Source organism: Anser anser (assembly GCF_964211835.1).
Source record: "Anser anser genome assembly, chromosome: 16".
NCBI classification, from domain to species: Eukaryota; Metazoa; Chordata; class Aves; order Anseriformes; family Anatidae; genus Anser; species Anser anser.
The window spans coordinates 310,311-325,919 of record NC_139737.1 but is presented as its reverse complement, the minus strand read 5'-3'; the positions used below and the strand labels follow the sequence as shown (position 1 = coordinate 325,919).

General features: G+C 51.1%; 1 protein-coding gene across 7 annotated transcripts in view; it reads right to left on the bottom strand.

Moving 5' to 3' along the window:
* CDH22 (cadherin 22) overlaps positions 1-15,609 on the bottom strand; it is an 80,667-nt gene that overhangs the window by 23,903 nt on the left and 41,155 nt on the right. For all 7 annotated transcript variants that reach the window (XM_083801875.1, XM_083801876.1, XM_083801879.1 and 4 more), the window contains 3 exons: positions 6,612-6,779; positions 5,366-5,553; positions 4,288-4,541 (listed from right to left, as the gene is read on the bottom strand). In XM_083801875.1, the coding sequence (XP_083658001.1) occupies positions 4,288-4,541; positions 5,366-5,553; positions 6,612-6,779 (610 nt within the window). The remainder of the gene's footprint in view (positions 1-4,287; positions 4,542-5,365; positions 5,554-6,611; positions 6,780-15,609) is intronic.

The window sequence follows — 15,609 nt, the reverse complement described above, 5'->3', positions numbered from 1 at the left end:
ACTCTACATGACCATAGACCTCCCCTTCCAAGAGGTTATAGCCAACCCTGTGGAGACCAGGGCTTCCAATGAGAAGGTAACTATTATGCTCAGTTTACACCATTTTGTGTAATATGATCTTTACCAACCAATGCTATGCTGACCTTCACAAGCCTCTCCACCACTAGTAATCCAGCTTCACCTTCACCTGTTCCACTGAAGTGAAACTTGGGAAGTGGCACCAATTAGTCCCTGGTCCTCCAGGTATGCGGAAGTAGGATATATGCTTATTCCTCCTAAAGCCTGCTGCTGTTCCATATCTGGAACTGCAGTCCCCAGCTCTGATTGGGATGCGGACCTTGTAATCCATTTTCTTCTCTTCCTGCTGGCACTGCCTGTTGGTCTGGATGTTACAAGTGACTGTTTAATTTAGACAGCTTTTTTGGTGCTCATCTTTCTCGCGAATGCATTTCTCGAGCAGTTTGTTTCAATTCTCCCCCTGAATGCAACAAGGAGCACATTTTATGCCATGTGTTTTGTTAATAGGGAGCTTTTCAAGCACTGTGTGAAAAGCTTTTTGTTACGTTTGTTTTTTCCTCCTCTCCCTTTTGTGTTAAAGCAGGTTGTAGTTCTTGCTGTGCTGTTGGAGTCTATAAAATGCCTATGTCCAACACGTGCCTCTGGATTTGGTGAAAGCCAAACAAGAATATCTCTGCGAACCTTAAATCCCAAGCAACGTCTTCCCAGTGCTGATAAAGCCTGGAATGCACACAAGCAGAGAACAGACTTTCACTGCAGAGAGAAAAACAAAAGGCTTCCATGTAAACAGCCTCACGTATGCAGACAGTCTATCACTGTTTTACCTAATACAATGGCTCAGCGGAGAAACATCACACTACATGCAGGAAATACACAGCCAAAGCCAAAAAGCCAACTGGAAACTAAATGCTTTCTAAAAAGAGCGGTTCCAGCTTTTGTTAGGCAACAAATAAGGATGGAATAAAATAAAAAGCACCATTCTTGAGAAAGGCATTTCCTGCCTGCCCCGTTGTGGGTTTCCATGTTCCCCAGAGGAAGGAGGCAGCCTGTGCTGTGCTGAGCTTCAGCACAGCTCCCTGCTTCACAGCATCAGTGCCGGAGTGTGCATGCCCCTCTCCAAGCAGCCACAAGCTGGGGCCATCTGGGTGCCCCAGCAATCCTCCCGCCCAGGCAAGCGGCTGCAGTGGGTGCCACATCCGCACACAGCTGGGGCACAGCGCTCCAGAGAAGGGGAGCAAGCAGTGTCCCCGGGATGGCTCCCACCACAGGGGACTCGGACACTACTTCAGCCCTCACATCTTCATAACAGGTCACTTCAGGATCCAACCTGGCTCACCTGGGAGGGATTTGTTCTCACACCGAGCAGCCGCATCTTCATGGGACGAACGAACTGGCGGGGGGCCGGGAAGCACCAGGCTGTAGCCTGCCTCCAACAGCTGCTTCAGACCAGTCTGTGCAGCAGGAGCCACAGAGCCCTCTGTGTTCACTTGGGGATGGAAACAAAGAGCCAAGGGCACGTCCTGTCCCATTTGGCTAAAAATACTTCCAAAACCTCGTTATTGGCAGCCTGGTGTCAGCAGGACCTGGAAATGCTGACAGAGCTGATTTTTGCTCAGCTGTCTCTGGTGATCCTTGTTCTTTCTTGCCTCAAGGGGAGAGTGCCTCTCAAAATGACAGAAGGTGGTGGCCCTCCTCTCCTCACACGCAGAGCCAACAGAGCAGAGTCCAGGAGACAGCAGCCTCTGCAGAAACACAGCCACGTTTTTGCTCCCACCTCTAGCAGAGGAGGATCAGGAAGTTACAGGGATCCACTGAACTGCAAAGAGTTGAAAGTGTTCATAACAACTTCAAGGAGCTGAGGATCAAATGCTGGTCATGCTGTCAGGACCGGTTGCTCTCTAATGTAACAGAGGTGAAGTACAAGTGCTGGCTTCTTGCGACTGTACTTTGAGTAGCACACTTGAAATGTGAGGTGACTTACTGCCGTCTCCTGCAGACGGGCTAGTGTCACATCCTGGCAGGGCACGGCAGGATGCTTGCATTAATGTTCGTGCACCACTTTGAAGCTGCGAGCAGCTGCCTATGCGGCAAAGTATTTTATTAAACTACCTGGCTAGCCAGGGGACAGGAAAGCAGGAGAGATCAAACAGCACCTCCCTCCTGCATTGGTGCCGCCCCAGCAGCAACCTGCAGCTCCACGCAGTACGCGTGGGAACAGCAGGGAAGGCTCACCCACCCGCGCAAGTGCCAGGGGAGCCTCACAGGAGGATGGACCAGCCACCCCTCGTGACAGCAGGCGCTGCCAGAACAGAGGTGAGTGGAGAGAGGGCCAGGTGGAGACCAAATGCCAGAGGGGAGCCGGGAGGATGCAGGATGAGCTATCTGCCTGGGGACAGCTAGAGGGAGGGGGGCACAGATTCAAGTGCATCATGCCTGACAAGGAAAAACACACTGCAATTCCCAAGCTGCAGCAGATGCCCAGGGGTCCTGCTGGCCATGCCCTCATGCCTCAAGCACGAGTCATTACCTTGCCTGGCACTAAGCTTTCTGTAAGACAGAGATGCATGTACAGTGAAGTTTGGCCTATAACACTCTTGCTCCTACTGAGTACTTGAATCTGCTTCTCTCAGCTCCAAGTCCTCATCACCTTCTGCACACTGGTAGAAAGCCTCTCTGCTTTCTTTTGTTCTGTCTGCAAACAAGGCAACAAACTCCACGGGGAAACAGCATAAAGAACAAGAGAAAACGAGAAGAAGGATAGTTCTGTCTCCATGGCACTTTTCCTACAATTACAGATCAGAAAGTAAAATCTACGTTCCGTAGCACTGCTAGAAACACTCCAGTGGAAAAGTACAGGCACATGTGTACACACACACAGATACGTAGAAAGACTGCACGCATCTAATGAGCGCAAGCTAACAGCCATGTGCTCAGGGCAGGCCACAAAGAAAGAAGAAATCAGACATGCAGCCTGAAGGGAAAGGGAACCAATAAGCCAAGGTGCACGTAGGCACTTTGCGAACACGTCAAACAGTTAGCACCGACAGTGCAAGTGTTGCATGCTCACATACACAGTTCATTCTGTGCCAAGGCTGATTCCCTTACCCCAAAGACAACTTTCAGCACCCAGCTTTGACACAATACCCTCTGCCAGCTGCCAGGCATCTGTAGATAGCAGTCTTCCATTTGCAGAATCTTCTCTGAGCTTTCTATATATCTTGATCTTAATTTCCTTGAAGACCTGGAGATGCCCCCCAGCCCACCCTGCACCAACACGGGCCCCTGCAGCCAACACAGCACCCCAAGCAGCCATGCAGGGACACCATCAATGGGATCGGTACAGTACCCAAGCCCTCCCTGGCCATCCCAAAGCCCCGACACATCCCAGTTTATCGCTGACAGGGACAGGCTTCATACAGAGCTCTCAAATGCAAAGCCACTGCAGCTCATTTGAAGTGAGCAGCTGTGCACAAAGTGCCTGCAGCCCCACCATCACCTGGCATAAGAACACACATTTCAAGGAAATTTTCCACATATTGAGGATGTTTTCAGAACACCAGCTTTTCATCCCAACTGCTCATGACTCAGGCCAATTGGCAGAGCCAGAAGGCTGCTTTGTGCCTTAGGTAATAACAATTTAACAAGGTAACAATCTCTTTAGCCACAAATTAAATGGAAATGGGAAATGTCCTGTGCAGATAAGCTGCTGCCTGGATTATGTCCCCTGCCCATATATAAACTCCTCTGATCTTCCATCCCTGTGCACACATGCGCACACACACACACACAGAACTAAGCTCTAGCTCCACACTTCCCAAGCCTCACCTCATTTATCATTCTTCATCACTGCCTGCCTGTCATTTCTGGTCGCTTGCTTGGCCAGTGTCAGGCAGCGCTGCAGATGCCTCACTGTCAGCAGCAAGTACACGCAAGCATCACCCCGCCACCTTCCCCGACACTCCCCTGCCAATTGCAAACCTGTCACTTGCCAGTGACGTGTCTGTCACCTGCAAGATGGCTGTTCTAGCTTGCCTGTACCTGCGTGCGGACTGTCACTCACTGCCAGCCCTGCAGCACCCATTCACTTGCCTGCGTGCATGCACAGTGCTCATCACCCTCACCTACGCTGCCCCTCCACTTCTAGCATTGCCTCCCCTCTGCCCCGGTGATGGCCGTGAGCCCTCCAGCCACAACCATCCCTTGCAGGTGACCCCATGCCTGCTGCTAAAAGGAAAGGAAGAGGATGAGAAGTTTAGGCAGATGCTTTACCGGACAGGGTGGTTCGCTGTATCAGGGTCAAGGGCAGTGACCACCCCCACGACAGAGCCGACTTGTGCATCCTCCTGGACCTCCATCAGGTTGGAGGGGAGCCGGAACTCAGGGGGCTCGTCGACATCCAACACAGACACCCGCACAATGGTCTGGTCCCGGAAGGTGCCCAGGTCCACAAAACGTGGGTCCACAAATTTGTTCAGGGCCTCCACCACGACGGTGTGCACTTTTTTTGACTCGTAGTCAAGAGGCTGAGACAACAGGAGAGAATTAGCCACATTCAGGTCAAGGAGCCCCTGCCACTGCCCCTTCCTTCGCAGGCCTCTGCTCGGCAGACATTGTGGCAGCACTGGAGTCTGCTCTCCAGAAAGGGCCCGAGTTCTTGCACCCAGACTCTGCCCTCCCACCAGCAGCGCCCACACCGAGGGCAGCAGGAAGAAGAGGAAACCTCCGGCCTGCTTCCCAGGGACCCCACTGGGTGCCCAGACAAAACCCATCAAGAAGACAGCAGACTGCACGTTGGCAAGTGAGTGGTTTTGGATCATTAATCACCCTGTGATTATTTCTACAGGGGCAGCGAGCTGAATGCAGTGGCCTTGGTGAATAATTTTTTCTTGCCTGTAACAAGTATTTGCTTGATTGTTTTTGCTGCCAAAGCAGATAGACTCAAAGTGCTGTTGATCAGGTATGGGAATTAAGCGGGCGTATTCCTCTTCCTAACAGGTGCTATCAATAACAGCTGTAAGTGCTGGTCTCCACTGCCCTGTGCACAGCTTCACCCAAACACTGCTCACTTTGCTGCAGCCCTCGGAGCCGTGCTGTGCCAGGCTCCAGCAGGCAGTGCACTGCTGCTCCTTTTCAGCCTTTCCTCCTAGAGACAGGTCTGTGCTTTGCCATCCAGGCAGAACAGGTCTCTCCCTGCATCCGCAAGCACAAAAACGCAACTGCTACTTCTACAGCAGCACTCAGAAGAGCATTTATTTCAGCTCAAATGCATCAGCAGGAGTCCCCAAAGGAAAAGGCCCCCCTAGAGATCCCTGCCCTCCCTATCCAACCAGCTCTCCTTCTCTCTCACCTTCTGTACTGTGATAACAGCCTCTTGGGTATTGCTGTCTGTGGTGACTTTGAACATCTCCACCCCTTCTTCATCCTTCATCTGATACGTCATATCTGTGTTCTCCCCGACGTCAGAGTCCTCTGCCTTCACCCTCCCGATGGCGGTGCCCACAGGGGCAGTTTCAACAATGCTGAATTGATACATCTCTGGAGGAGAGAAAGGCACCAGGTCACAGCTCCTGCCTTTGTGCCCTCTCCACTCTGGTATGCCCATCTGCACACCTGCTTGGGGCCACAAGGGCTGCTCAAACTCTACCAGTATCTATAGTCCAGAATGCCCTACCAGACAAAAACACAAACCCCAGTCAAAAACAAGGCCTCCAGGAAGATAACTGGAGAGCACTAACGTTTTGAAGAGCCAGGTAAGGAAAGGGCTGGTTTCTCAGTTTCTTTCTGGTTGCACTGCCCTGCAATCAGTGTTCTCCAATTCTTTGCAAACCTTGCCATTTCTAATTTCTAGAAGCAGCAGCTAAGAGCTGAGCTTCCTCCAACTGCAGCATTCTTTCTAGTCTGTCAGCCATGTGCTCACACCCTCTGCAGCTGCTGTGCAATGCAGAAATTGCACAGCCCACTCTTCACAGCAGGATCACCAACTCACTTGGGGAGTCCCGGGGGAAGACAAGAACAAGCCACAGGCCATTGGCCATGACTTGGATAACAGGGCTGTCTGGTGACCACACTGCTGTCAGGGCGTCAGGCAGTGTCACGATGCCTCCTGCTCTGGCAGAAGGTGCCAAGCCCTGAGGCAGCAGCCAGGAGGGGTCAGGCCAGCAGCCAATACCCAAGTCCCTGCCCAAGCCCCTGGGAGACAGCAGCACGACAGATCAGGCTGCCAGAGTGGCCCAGCACTGCCCTCTCCTGCAGCACTGCCCAAAGAGAGTCAAGGAGGGGGTATCCCAGGAGGGGGTATCCCTGCTCTCCCTACCCCACAGCCTGGCTCTTTCCTGGGGCCTTGGGCAGGCCCAGCCAAGGGCGCTGCCCCTCCACCACACTGTTAGGCAGGGGTGCATTCAGAACCAGGCACGCAGTTCTGCATGCTACCGTGCCTTGGTGCTGCTGCCCTGCAAACAGCCCAAGCAGCAGGGCCAGCTCGCCTGCAGCCATGTGCCAGGCTGTGCCGCGAGCTGAACTTCTGTCCCACCACCCACAAGGACTGGGATCAGGTCAAGGGCCAGCGCTCAGCCCCTACCGCTGTCAGGACTTACTCTGAGGGAAGCGTGGTGGGTTGTCGTTGACATCAGTGACCACGATGGTGACTGTGGTGGATCCGGACAGGCCACCCAGCTGTCCGGCCATGTCTGTTGCACGGATCACCACCTCGTACCGGTCCTGCGTCTCACGGTCCAGGTCAGCCACAGCTGTCCGGATCACACCTGGAAATGGGCAGGACAGCATGAGTGCAGGCACATCACAGAGCATCACAGGGAAGGGGTTGCTGGGGGATTACCTAGTCCAAGCCCTGTGTCAAAGCAGGGCCAGCTAGATTTCCCAGCCTCTGCTCATGTGGCAGATTATCCAATACTTCACTAATCTTCATGGCCCTTTCCTGGACTACTCCATTATGCCCCTGTCTCTCTTGTATTTGGCAGCCCTGGAGGTGACACAGCATTCACATAATCTCACCAGTGCTGGGTAGAAGGAAAGCACACCTCCCCTGACTGCTGGTGATGCTCTTCATAAGGCAGCCCTAGGTGCTGCTGGCTGCCTTTTGCATAAGGACATGTTTAGCATCTGCTGCTAAAGACAGCATCTGCTGGGCCCTGGAGCAGGCAAACTCCTTTGCAGCCTTCACAGAGATCACACAAGCAAAAATAGACCAAGGGGAGAAATGTGCTCTGGAGAGAGGACCAAGTACAGGGGATTGTCAGCCAGGCAGAAACAAACTGAACCCACCTTCCTGGCACCTGGCCTCCATGGGCCACCAACCTGATCCCCACAAGTCTCGAAGGCCAATTCGCAGGTTCCTGTCACACAAGGTCCCTGCCTAGCTGCAGTTACTGTGGGCTGCCAGTAGCTCCAACAGGGTTAAACTTCCATTTGGAGGAAGTTTTTGCTTCCCCCCAGGGAGGCCAGGAGCAGGGTGAAGGATTGGCAGGGGCCAGAGGTGCTGGGGCCAGCTGCAAGGTTTGCAGAAGGCAGCTGTGTAAAAGCCCCAGCTGAGTCATGAAACCCCTTTGGCACAAATCCGCAGCAGCCCTCTTATCCTTATCTGCTCAGTCAGGAGCCACAGGAGGATGCGCACAGCTTGGAGCCACGAGAGGAGCAGCTGCTGCTGAGCAAAGCAGCACAGATGGGACAAGGGCAATGAGGGCAGAGCTGGCCCCGCGTCCTCTGCCTGCCTGGCCGGCCTCCACCCCAGTCGCTCTCCCCATATTGTGGGCTCTACGCACCGGTCCTGCAGCTGCCAGGACAGGCTGAGGGCAGCAGACGGCTCCTGCCACAGCCACAGCCCGAGGGGCCGCGTGCTGGTCCCCAGCAATGCAGGTGGCGTGCACGCACTCAGGGCACTCACAGTCATCGGCTCATTACAGAACAGCAGCACCTGGCTCCACTTCATGTGTGCCCAGTTCCCCAAGCATGCCTGGACGACACCTGAACAGAGAATAGGATAGCTGGAGAATCAGGGTCAGGGTATTTCCCAGAGTATGGCTGCACAAAACCCCTCATTTTGAAGTGTCCCTATAAGTTAAAGATGCTGGAGATGCTACTGTTACATGCCCTATGTACCAGAGGCCGAGAACATACTAGAGACCTTAAAGCAAAAAAACTATGTATGGTATGTTAGTGCTTTTTATGAAATGAAATCTAAAAAAGTCTTTATAGGTCATCACTTATCTGGGCTTGGAGAAGTGACCACGATCAAAATATACAGGAATGTAAAACAGGAAGGAAGGAGTAGTGAAACCCAGAGAATACTGAGAATGGCAGAAGACAGCTTTTTATGTCAGCCACAATGTTTCATTTACATGGAGACAAAGCACAGAAGAAACATTTTGAGAATGAAAGAAAGAAGTGACTCTGCCCTTGGGTGGCACCAGGGGCACACGTGAATGTGTACATGAATACAAGGTTATTAGCAGCACATTCCCAGTCCAACTGCCCCAGCAACAGCCCATAACAGCTAGAAATCAGCCTAAAATCCCCTCCAGCTCAGTTTCGTAACATTCCCCCGGATTTAGACACTGCTTTCTGTTTTTGTAATTGCTCTCTTCCAGGCTTTCCCATTTAACTATTAGCTTTACCTCCTCTTATTATGAACCCTGCAAAATCCTCCTTTGCTTTGTTTCACCAACAACCCTGCCTGGCATCAGGGACAATGTGGGATGGGGATGCCCAGCTGTGTCCTATGTAGCCTCCAGTGATGGGGTGCATCCTGGTGGGACTGAGGAGCTCCGCCTGTGCCATGAGGACAGCAGAGGTTCACCCAGATCCTCATGGCGACTTGCAAGACATTTGCTTCATGCTACAAAGTGAGCGACGGCAGAGCACAGCAGCCGCCCAAGCCACTTGCCTCACTAAAGACTCTCTGGGCAGCCTTCAGCACAACCCGCGCAGGGTGGAGGGGAGCGTTGGGTGCCAGCACCCAGCTCCCACACAGCAGGCTGCAAGGAGGCAAGACGAGGCCTCTGGGACATACCCTGAGACTTCCATGCACCAGCCCACCGCAGCCAGCAGGCTGTCACAGCTTCCCTGTTCACGTGTCTAACATGAACTCAGCCTCCTGACAAAGGCTGCGGACGGGTGGGTCACACCAAGGAGCCACTGGTGCTGTGGCCCAGAGGTAGTCAAACAAACAGCACCGAGCTGGAAGGAAGAAAATGTATTTTTTCCTCCTCTGCATGACATTACAGGTGCAGCAGTAGCTGGCAACACTGTTCTGTAGACATTTCTCTCTCCTTGCTTTCTGAAACTAGCAATTATTCCAACAATTACCACTGTTAGAGTTTATTATAAAGACATCACCACTGTTTCGGATCCTTGCAGCTCCCTGGCTCTCGCGGACAGGCACAATTTCACCGAGCTTTCCCCGGTCCCTCTGTCATGTCAGTTCTGTAATTGCCTGGACCGTCGCTGCCTTGAGCCCCATGAATCCATGGGAGGCTCTACCTCACCCACCATCTCTTGGGCACTTCCAGCAACTGCCGGTTCACACTCTGGGGTAATCCTCAGCCCTTCTATTACTCCTTCAATGAGGTCCACGTTCCTGGTCAGCACACCCATCAGAGGCGGCTCAGGGCACTGTCCAGCTCCTGGCAGGGAACATCCCAGCCCCTCTGAAGGGGCGTAGCTGGTGTTTGCCTTGTGATGGGCCAACGGTCTATACTGGTTGCCCAGTTCCTCCTGGGTCTGCTGAGGTGGAGCCATTTGGCCAGGAGTCCCACCCTGCCTCACCCAAAGGGGTGAACGCACCTCCAGGCAGGCATCCTGGCAGAACTGCAACCTGCAGTCTGCAAGCAGCAGGCCTGGCCCTACACATGTGCCCATTCCCCAGGGGCTGCATGGGACTGGCCTCAGCTGCTCATGTTTATAGGCTTCTTCTGTTACTCTGCTATGAATATAAAGCCGTTAGTTCTGGGCAAGCACCATCTCATTGAAATTTAAGCAATTCTGTTAATTAACAGGGTCTGAAGCATTTTATAATGAAAATGATTCATGTCAGCACAATAGTGATGAATTGGGATGAGAGGGAAAAAGCTCATGTATTCACCAAGGCTGTAATGACTTAAGTGAGCTGCTCATAATGATATAGCTCATAATACTCCATGCAAGATGGGAGTAGTGCTCAGGCACTTCCCAGTACACTGCCAAGGTCGCCTGTCCCAGCAGGGAGCAAGTCTGGGCCATTTGGCATGTGCAGAGCACAGCAAACGGTCCCAACCGGCACTGGTCCTTCTAGTGGCACAAGGTAGACAAAATCCTTGTTTTTTGCCAGGGGTGCAGACTGTCAGCAGAAACCACCTCCTGCCAAGACATGCACTGCTCATCCAGCCCATCCTGGAGAAGTGGGGGTCTGACGTAGCTGAATTCCCCTTGCTCCAAGCCTCGGTGAACCCCAGCAGGATTGTCACTGAGAAAGCTGTTCCCCCTAAAGTCACATGGGCCACACCAGGCTGCTACTAGCATATCAGGATGGTTTCATATTTTGTGCTGTGGTGCCACTTACCACATGCTAATGGCCTTGGCAAATCAGGGTCTCCAAACCTACTCCACACCAACTCTGCATATGGCACCATGAACGCTGCCACAAATACCTACGAGCATCAAACTCACATGGTCTCATCTCCTACAGCCAGATAAGCCTGTGCTCCCCAACCATGACCCCCAGGGACTCTGCAAAAGAAACAGTAAGAGATGGTGGCAGACCCCCTTTTTCAAGGCACAGAGACAGAAGAGACAAGGACCAAGAAATTGGAGATTCACCCTCTTTCCAGACAGAAGAACTGCCAAACATCGTCCTTCCCAGACACTGCCAACAAAGCAAGGACAACCTCCATCTCAGACTCATCTCCCTAGTTCTTGTCAGCATCTATTATAGTTGAATAATACAGACATGTAGTGGCACACCCTCGGGTACAAGGCACATGTGGCTTTCTAGCATGATTCAAATTAATCAGTGTAATTAACCAGCAAGGGGACACTTACAACAGCACATAAAATACCACCAAATCTGCTCAATAGCCTGCACTATTTGGGTGATAAAACCAAAGCAGGACAAAGCACTCAGCAGGTAACTGCCTTACAGGAATCTAATAATCATGGGCTTTACTCTGCTGTGAAATACTTCTAGCTCAGATGTCCCATCCTCAGAGACCCTCTGGGCAAGGCACCTTCCATCTGAGGGCAGTCTGGACTAACATGTCCCCTTCCACAAACTGAAAAGATACAACTGTTGTGAAGTAACGCATGTGGAAGGAGCCTCAGGAGGTCTGTGGTTCAGCCAGAGCTCAGAACAGGCCACCATCAAAGCTGGATCAGATTACTCAGGGCCACATCCAGTCAGGTTTTGACCATCTCTAAAGACAGAAGTGTCACCCTCATGGTGGCAAATTTTCTCTTTATATCCTATTGCTATTCCCCTTCCTGCAACTTGTGTCCTGTTGCTGTGCATGTCTGAGAAGAGTCTGGCTCTGTCTCCTCTAACTGCTCATATTAGTTACTTGGAGAAAACATTCACTCCTCCCTGAAACTTCATAGACTGGTTTGGGTTGGAAGGGACCCCTAAAGATCATCAGGTTGTTCAAACGTCGTTAAAACAAACAGATCACTGCCTCAGCAGTGATCAAGGGTGGCAAGCACTTGCCAGATCCTTTGCCTTTGCCCACACCCACCTGCAGCGATTGGGAAATACCAATGTATCTGCCAAGACAGAAGTGCTGTCTGGGGCACACATCCTGGAGGAGGTCAGCCCACTGAAGATGGGATCTCAGCCCCAGGCACCAGCTCCACACCTACCCTTCAGCTCAGGACGATCTGGGAGGCAGAAGCTACGTGCAATCTGAAGAAGGCAACAGACCCAAGGTTCAGAAGGCTCATTGCTCTTCAAACACGGCAGGGAGCTGAGACCCAAAAATGGAAGCTGTATAGCTGCATCAGCTTATCCGAACTGAACAGCAATGTTAATAGGAAGGGTACAGAGCCACATGGCTACTGTGGCTGAGGGATGCTGAAGCCCACAAAGATCATCAAGTCCAACTCCTGGGTCCCCAAAGGATCACCCAAAAGGACCACGTGTCTGAGAATGTTGTCCAAACACTTCTTGAACTCCAGCAGGCTTGGTGCTATGACCACTTCCCTGGGGAGCCTGTTCCAGTGCTCAACCACCCTCTCGGTGAAGAGCCTTTTCCTGATAACCAGATGAACAGGAGCTGTGCCTGCCACAGAAGAGCTTTGCCCCTACAAAGGTGAATAATCTACAGAAGCACAGAGAGTGCAGTGTGGTATAAAGCAATATGGAAAAGTTGGCCTACAAATTTTAATGCATGCTGATTTCTCATCTCACATAAATGTACTGTAACCCACATGCTCCTTGGGCCCATCTCAGCATTGGATAAGTAAAAGAGAGAGGAGGGTGAGGGAGAGCTACCTGGAAATAGAACAGGATCTACCCCCCAACAATGTGTCTTCCTGGACAAAACTTGGGCTCCCAGCCCCTGCAGTGCAAAGCACATATACAGGTGCTGACTACTGTTAAGAGTGCAACCTCCTCCAACAGGAATGCAGCTGCCACAAAACAGTGCAATACAGCTCTCCTCTGACAAAAAGCACATGAAGATCAGCTGCACACTATCTGCAAACTGAGAATGAATAGTGAAAGCAGCACAAAGCCTAAATATGACTAATGCCTGCAGGCTTTTGCAAGGAGCCACAGGGATATTCTCATAGCCGACATTGAAGATCATGCCTCTGAAGTTTGTGCATACGAAGATCCCCAGTTATACACCAGAAAAGCTAGCCTAGATCTTTAACACTTTCCGGGTAAGTTCTAGGACCTGATATGGGATATACAACACAAACCTGGAGACAGTTTCAATGGCTGAAACTTCTCAGAGCATGAGAGGTAGTGCCCTATGTATGTGAAAAAAAAAGCTCATTTATCAGTGGTGCTTTTTCTTCACCATTCCTGCCACTGCAGGAATTAGAATCGTTCCCTGAAGCTTTGCAGACACCAGCACATACCATGCCTCAGTTCCCCCTATTCCAGTGGGGCCGTTTAGTTTCTTGACTCCCTCCTAAAAGACTTCTGAGGGATTACAGGAATTCAGGGCTTACTGAGGGAATTCAGGACTGCACATAGTGTGCTTTTCTGGGCATCCAGGCAGTTTTGGTCCTGCCTTTGAAACCCCTGTCAAATTTGAAATACCAGACATATAGTAAAGCTAGTAACGTCCAAGAACGGAAGACAAACTAAGCAACCCACACACAGTTCTTATCACGTACCCAAGTGTGCAAACCACACTCACACATGCAACACCTACATTATGAAGGACAGCATGAGAAGAGCTGGTTGCAAAGATACGGGAGGAAAAGAGAACCTGAGTTTGAAGGAATCAGAGGCTTATGTAGGGTGCAAGGGAGCACATACATATATGGACCTGCAAAAAAAAGGTGGAGGAGGTCAAAATCAAAAGGGGAAAACAAATTGCTCTTCATTATCGTATATTATAAGAAATGTAACACTCCAGGTGTTGTTTTTTTTTTTTTTAAATGGCCATTAATAACAATGGTGACTCTGAGAGTTATGCTGCTGTTATGGATAATTAAATCTTATGATTAGGGCAGAAGCCTGGCCACCCAGAGTGGTTAGGCCAGGATTCCCACGTGGGGCACTAAAAACGTATTCAGGTGCAGAGCAGGAGCAGGAAGGGGTTTGCTCAGGTGGAAGCTCTGTCTCCTGGCTGGTGCCAAAGGCAGACAGGATGAGACATTTGGCTTCGCACAGTCAGTCCTGTGCCTGCTTCCTCCAGCAGTGCAGCCACGCATGCTAGCACTGACAGAAGGGCAGACAGCTTGCACTGCCATGAAGCCACAGGCAGTGCAGGACAGACGACAAACACACCCTCAGCAGCCAGCAGGCAGAGTTGCACAGAGCATTCCTGGAACCCAGGCGAGGCCTCTGCGAGAGGCTTTTCACAGCTCAGACATCATGAAAGAGTCAGTCCCAGTACATACTCAGTGGTCAGATATTCTGGAAACAGACTTGCTCAAAAGAGGACAAGGATTCTTCTGCAGACTGTCAGCAGTTTTGCTCTTATGAGTCGCAAGCAAGTAGAATGGTAAATCTACCCACCCGGTGTATGAAACAGCCAGCGTAAGAAACAGCCAGTTTGTGAATTAAGATACAAAAAGTCAAGGAATCAAGAAGCTTGGATTCCTGGAGTGACATTAATTCTCACCACAGTCCCACAGGGCACATTTTAGTTTATGCCTTAATACAGCAGCATTAATGTTGTTGCAGGAAGCTGAGCCTCTGCACGTCCTGGCTTGTGCATTTTGCTCCCAGTGGTCCCTCTTCATTCTAGCAGCCTGATTCTCAGCTTCCACTCACATAAAACTGTCTCAGACTAGCAGGATCCCATATGCAAATGAGTTTTCAGTGCTTAGTCCATTGTTCTATACACACACCATTAAAAAGAAAAAGAAATTCTGTGAGAGAAGAAAGCCCAGGTGCAGCAGCTCCCAGGCTAGTAGCGGGTGCAGCCCTAGCTCATGCAATCTCCTGGCCTCAGACAATAACACTTGCCACCACAGACCCCCGCCTGCTGTCCAGCGTGCTTAGGCACCGCTCAGGTTTGAGCAATCCTCCAGCTGCAGACGGGCTCTGGCTATCTGGCCCATGCACACCAGATGGATTTCAGGAGATGCTGGGTTTCACACATGCAGAGGCTCAGGCACGCGTACCTTCCTTACACTTCCCTTATGGCAGAGTCTCTGAACAAATTTCACTCTGACTCCTATAAAAACAGCCTTAGGAAATCTCTATTAGTCCAGACAGGTCAACACAACAGAGATGTAGCATTTCAGGCAAGGAGCTGATCTCAGCCACAACAGGGTGGGGGGACTTTGCTGTCCAGCTTTCCAACCAGAGCTGCAGCTACTCAGCCTGCTTGTCCTCTGACAATTTTTCATTAAACTGCGGGTACTTTACTGCATGCTTTGTGCCTTAAATACCTCTTATTAGCATTTGAGTGTATTCCCTCCTCAGCAAGCTTGCAAGGCTCCCATTAAGGGTAATGAGAGTCACACTCCTGGGAGGCAAGGAGAATATATACCCCAACATCTCTTGGTTATGGTCTACTCTAACCAGTTTGTCAGAGCATCATCTGCTAGGGATTTATTAGAGATGCATTTTACAACAGGCTCTATTATAAGTTATTAAGGAATGGATCAGCTTCCACTGTTCTTTCATTAAATATTAATAGAACATTTATAAACCGATCCTTATTTTAAAGTGTTACCTTTAATCAAAGCCCTGGCGATAACAACGCTGCCTTTGATAAGGCCCCTCCGGTAGCACTTAAACCTTTCATGCAGATTTTACATGCCTACAGGCGTACTCTGCTCTGAGCACAGAGAAGCTATGGCTGATGCAGGCACAGGCAGGGCACACTGGGCTGGCACAGCACTGCCTGCTGTGGGTGCTGCACGGAGCTGCGCAGCAGCCGGCTGGGCTGGCAATTCTCCCTCTCCAACACCTGCAAACAC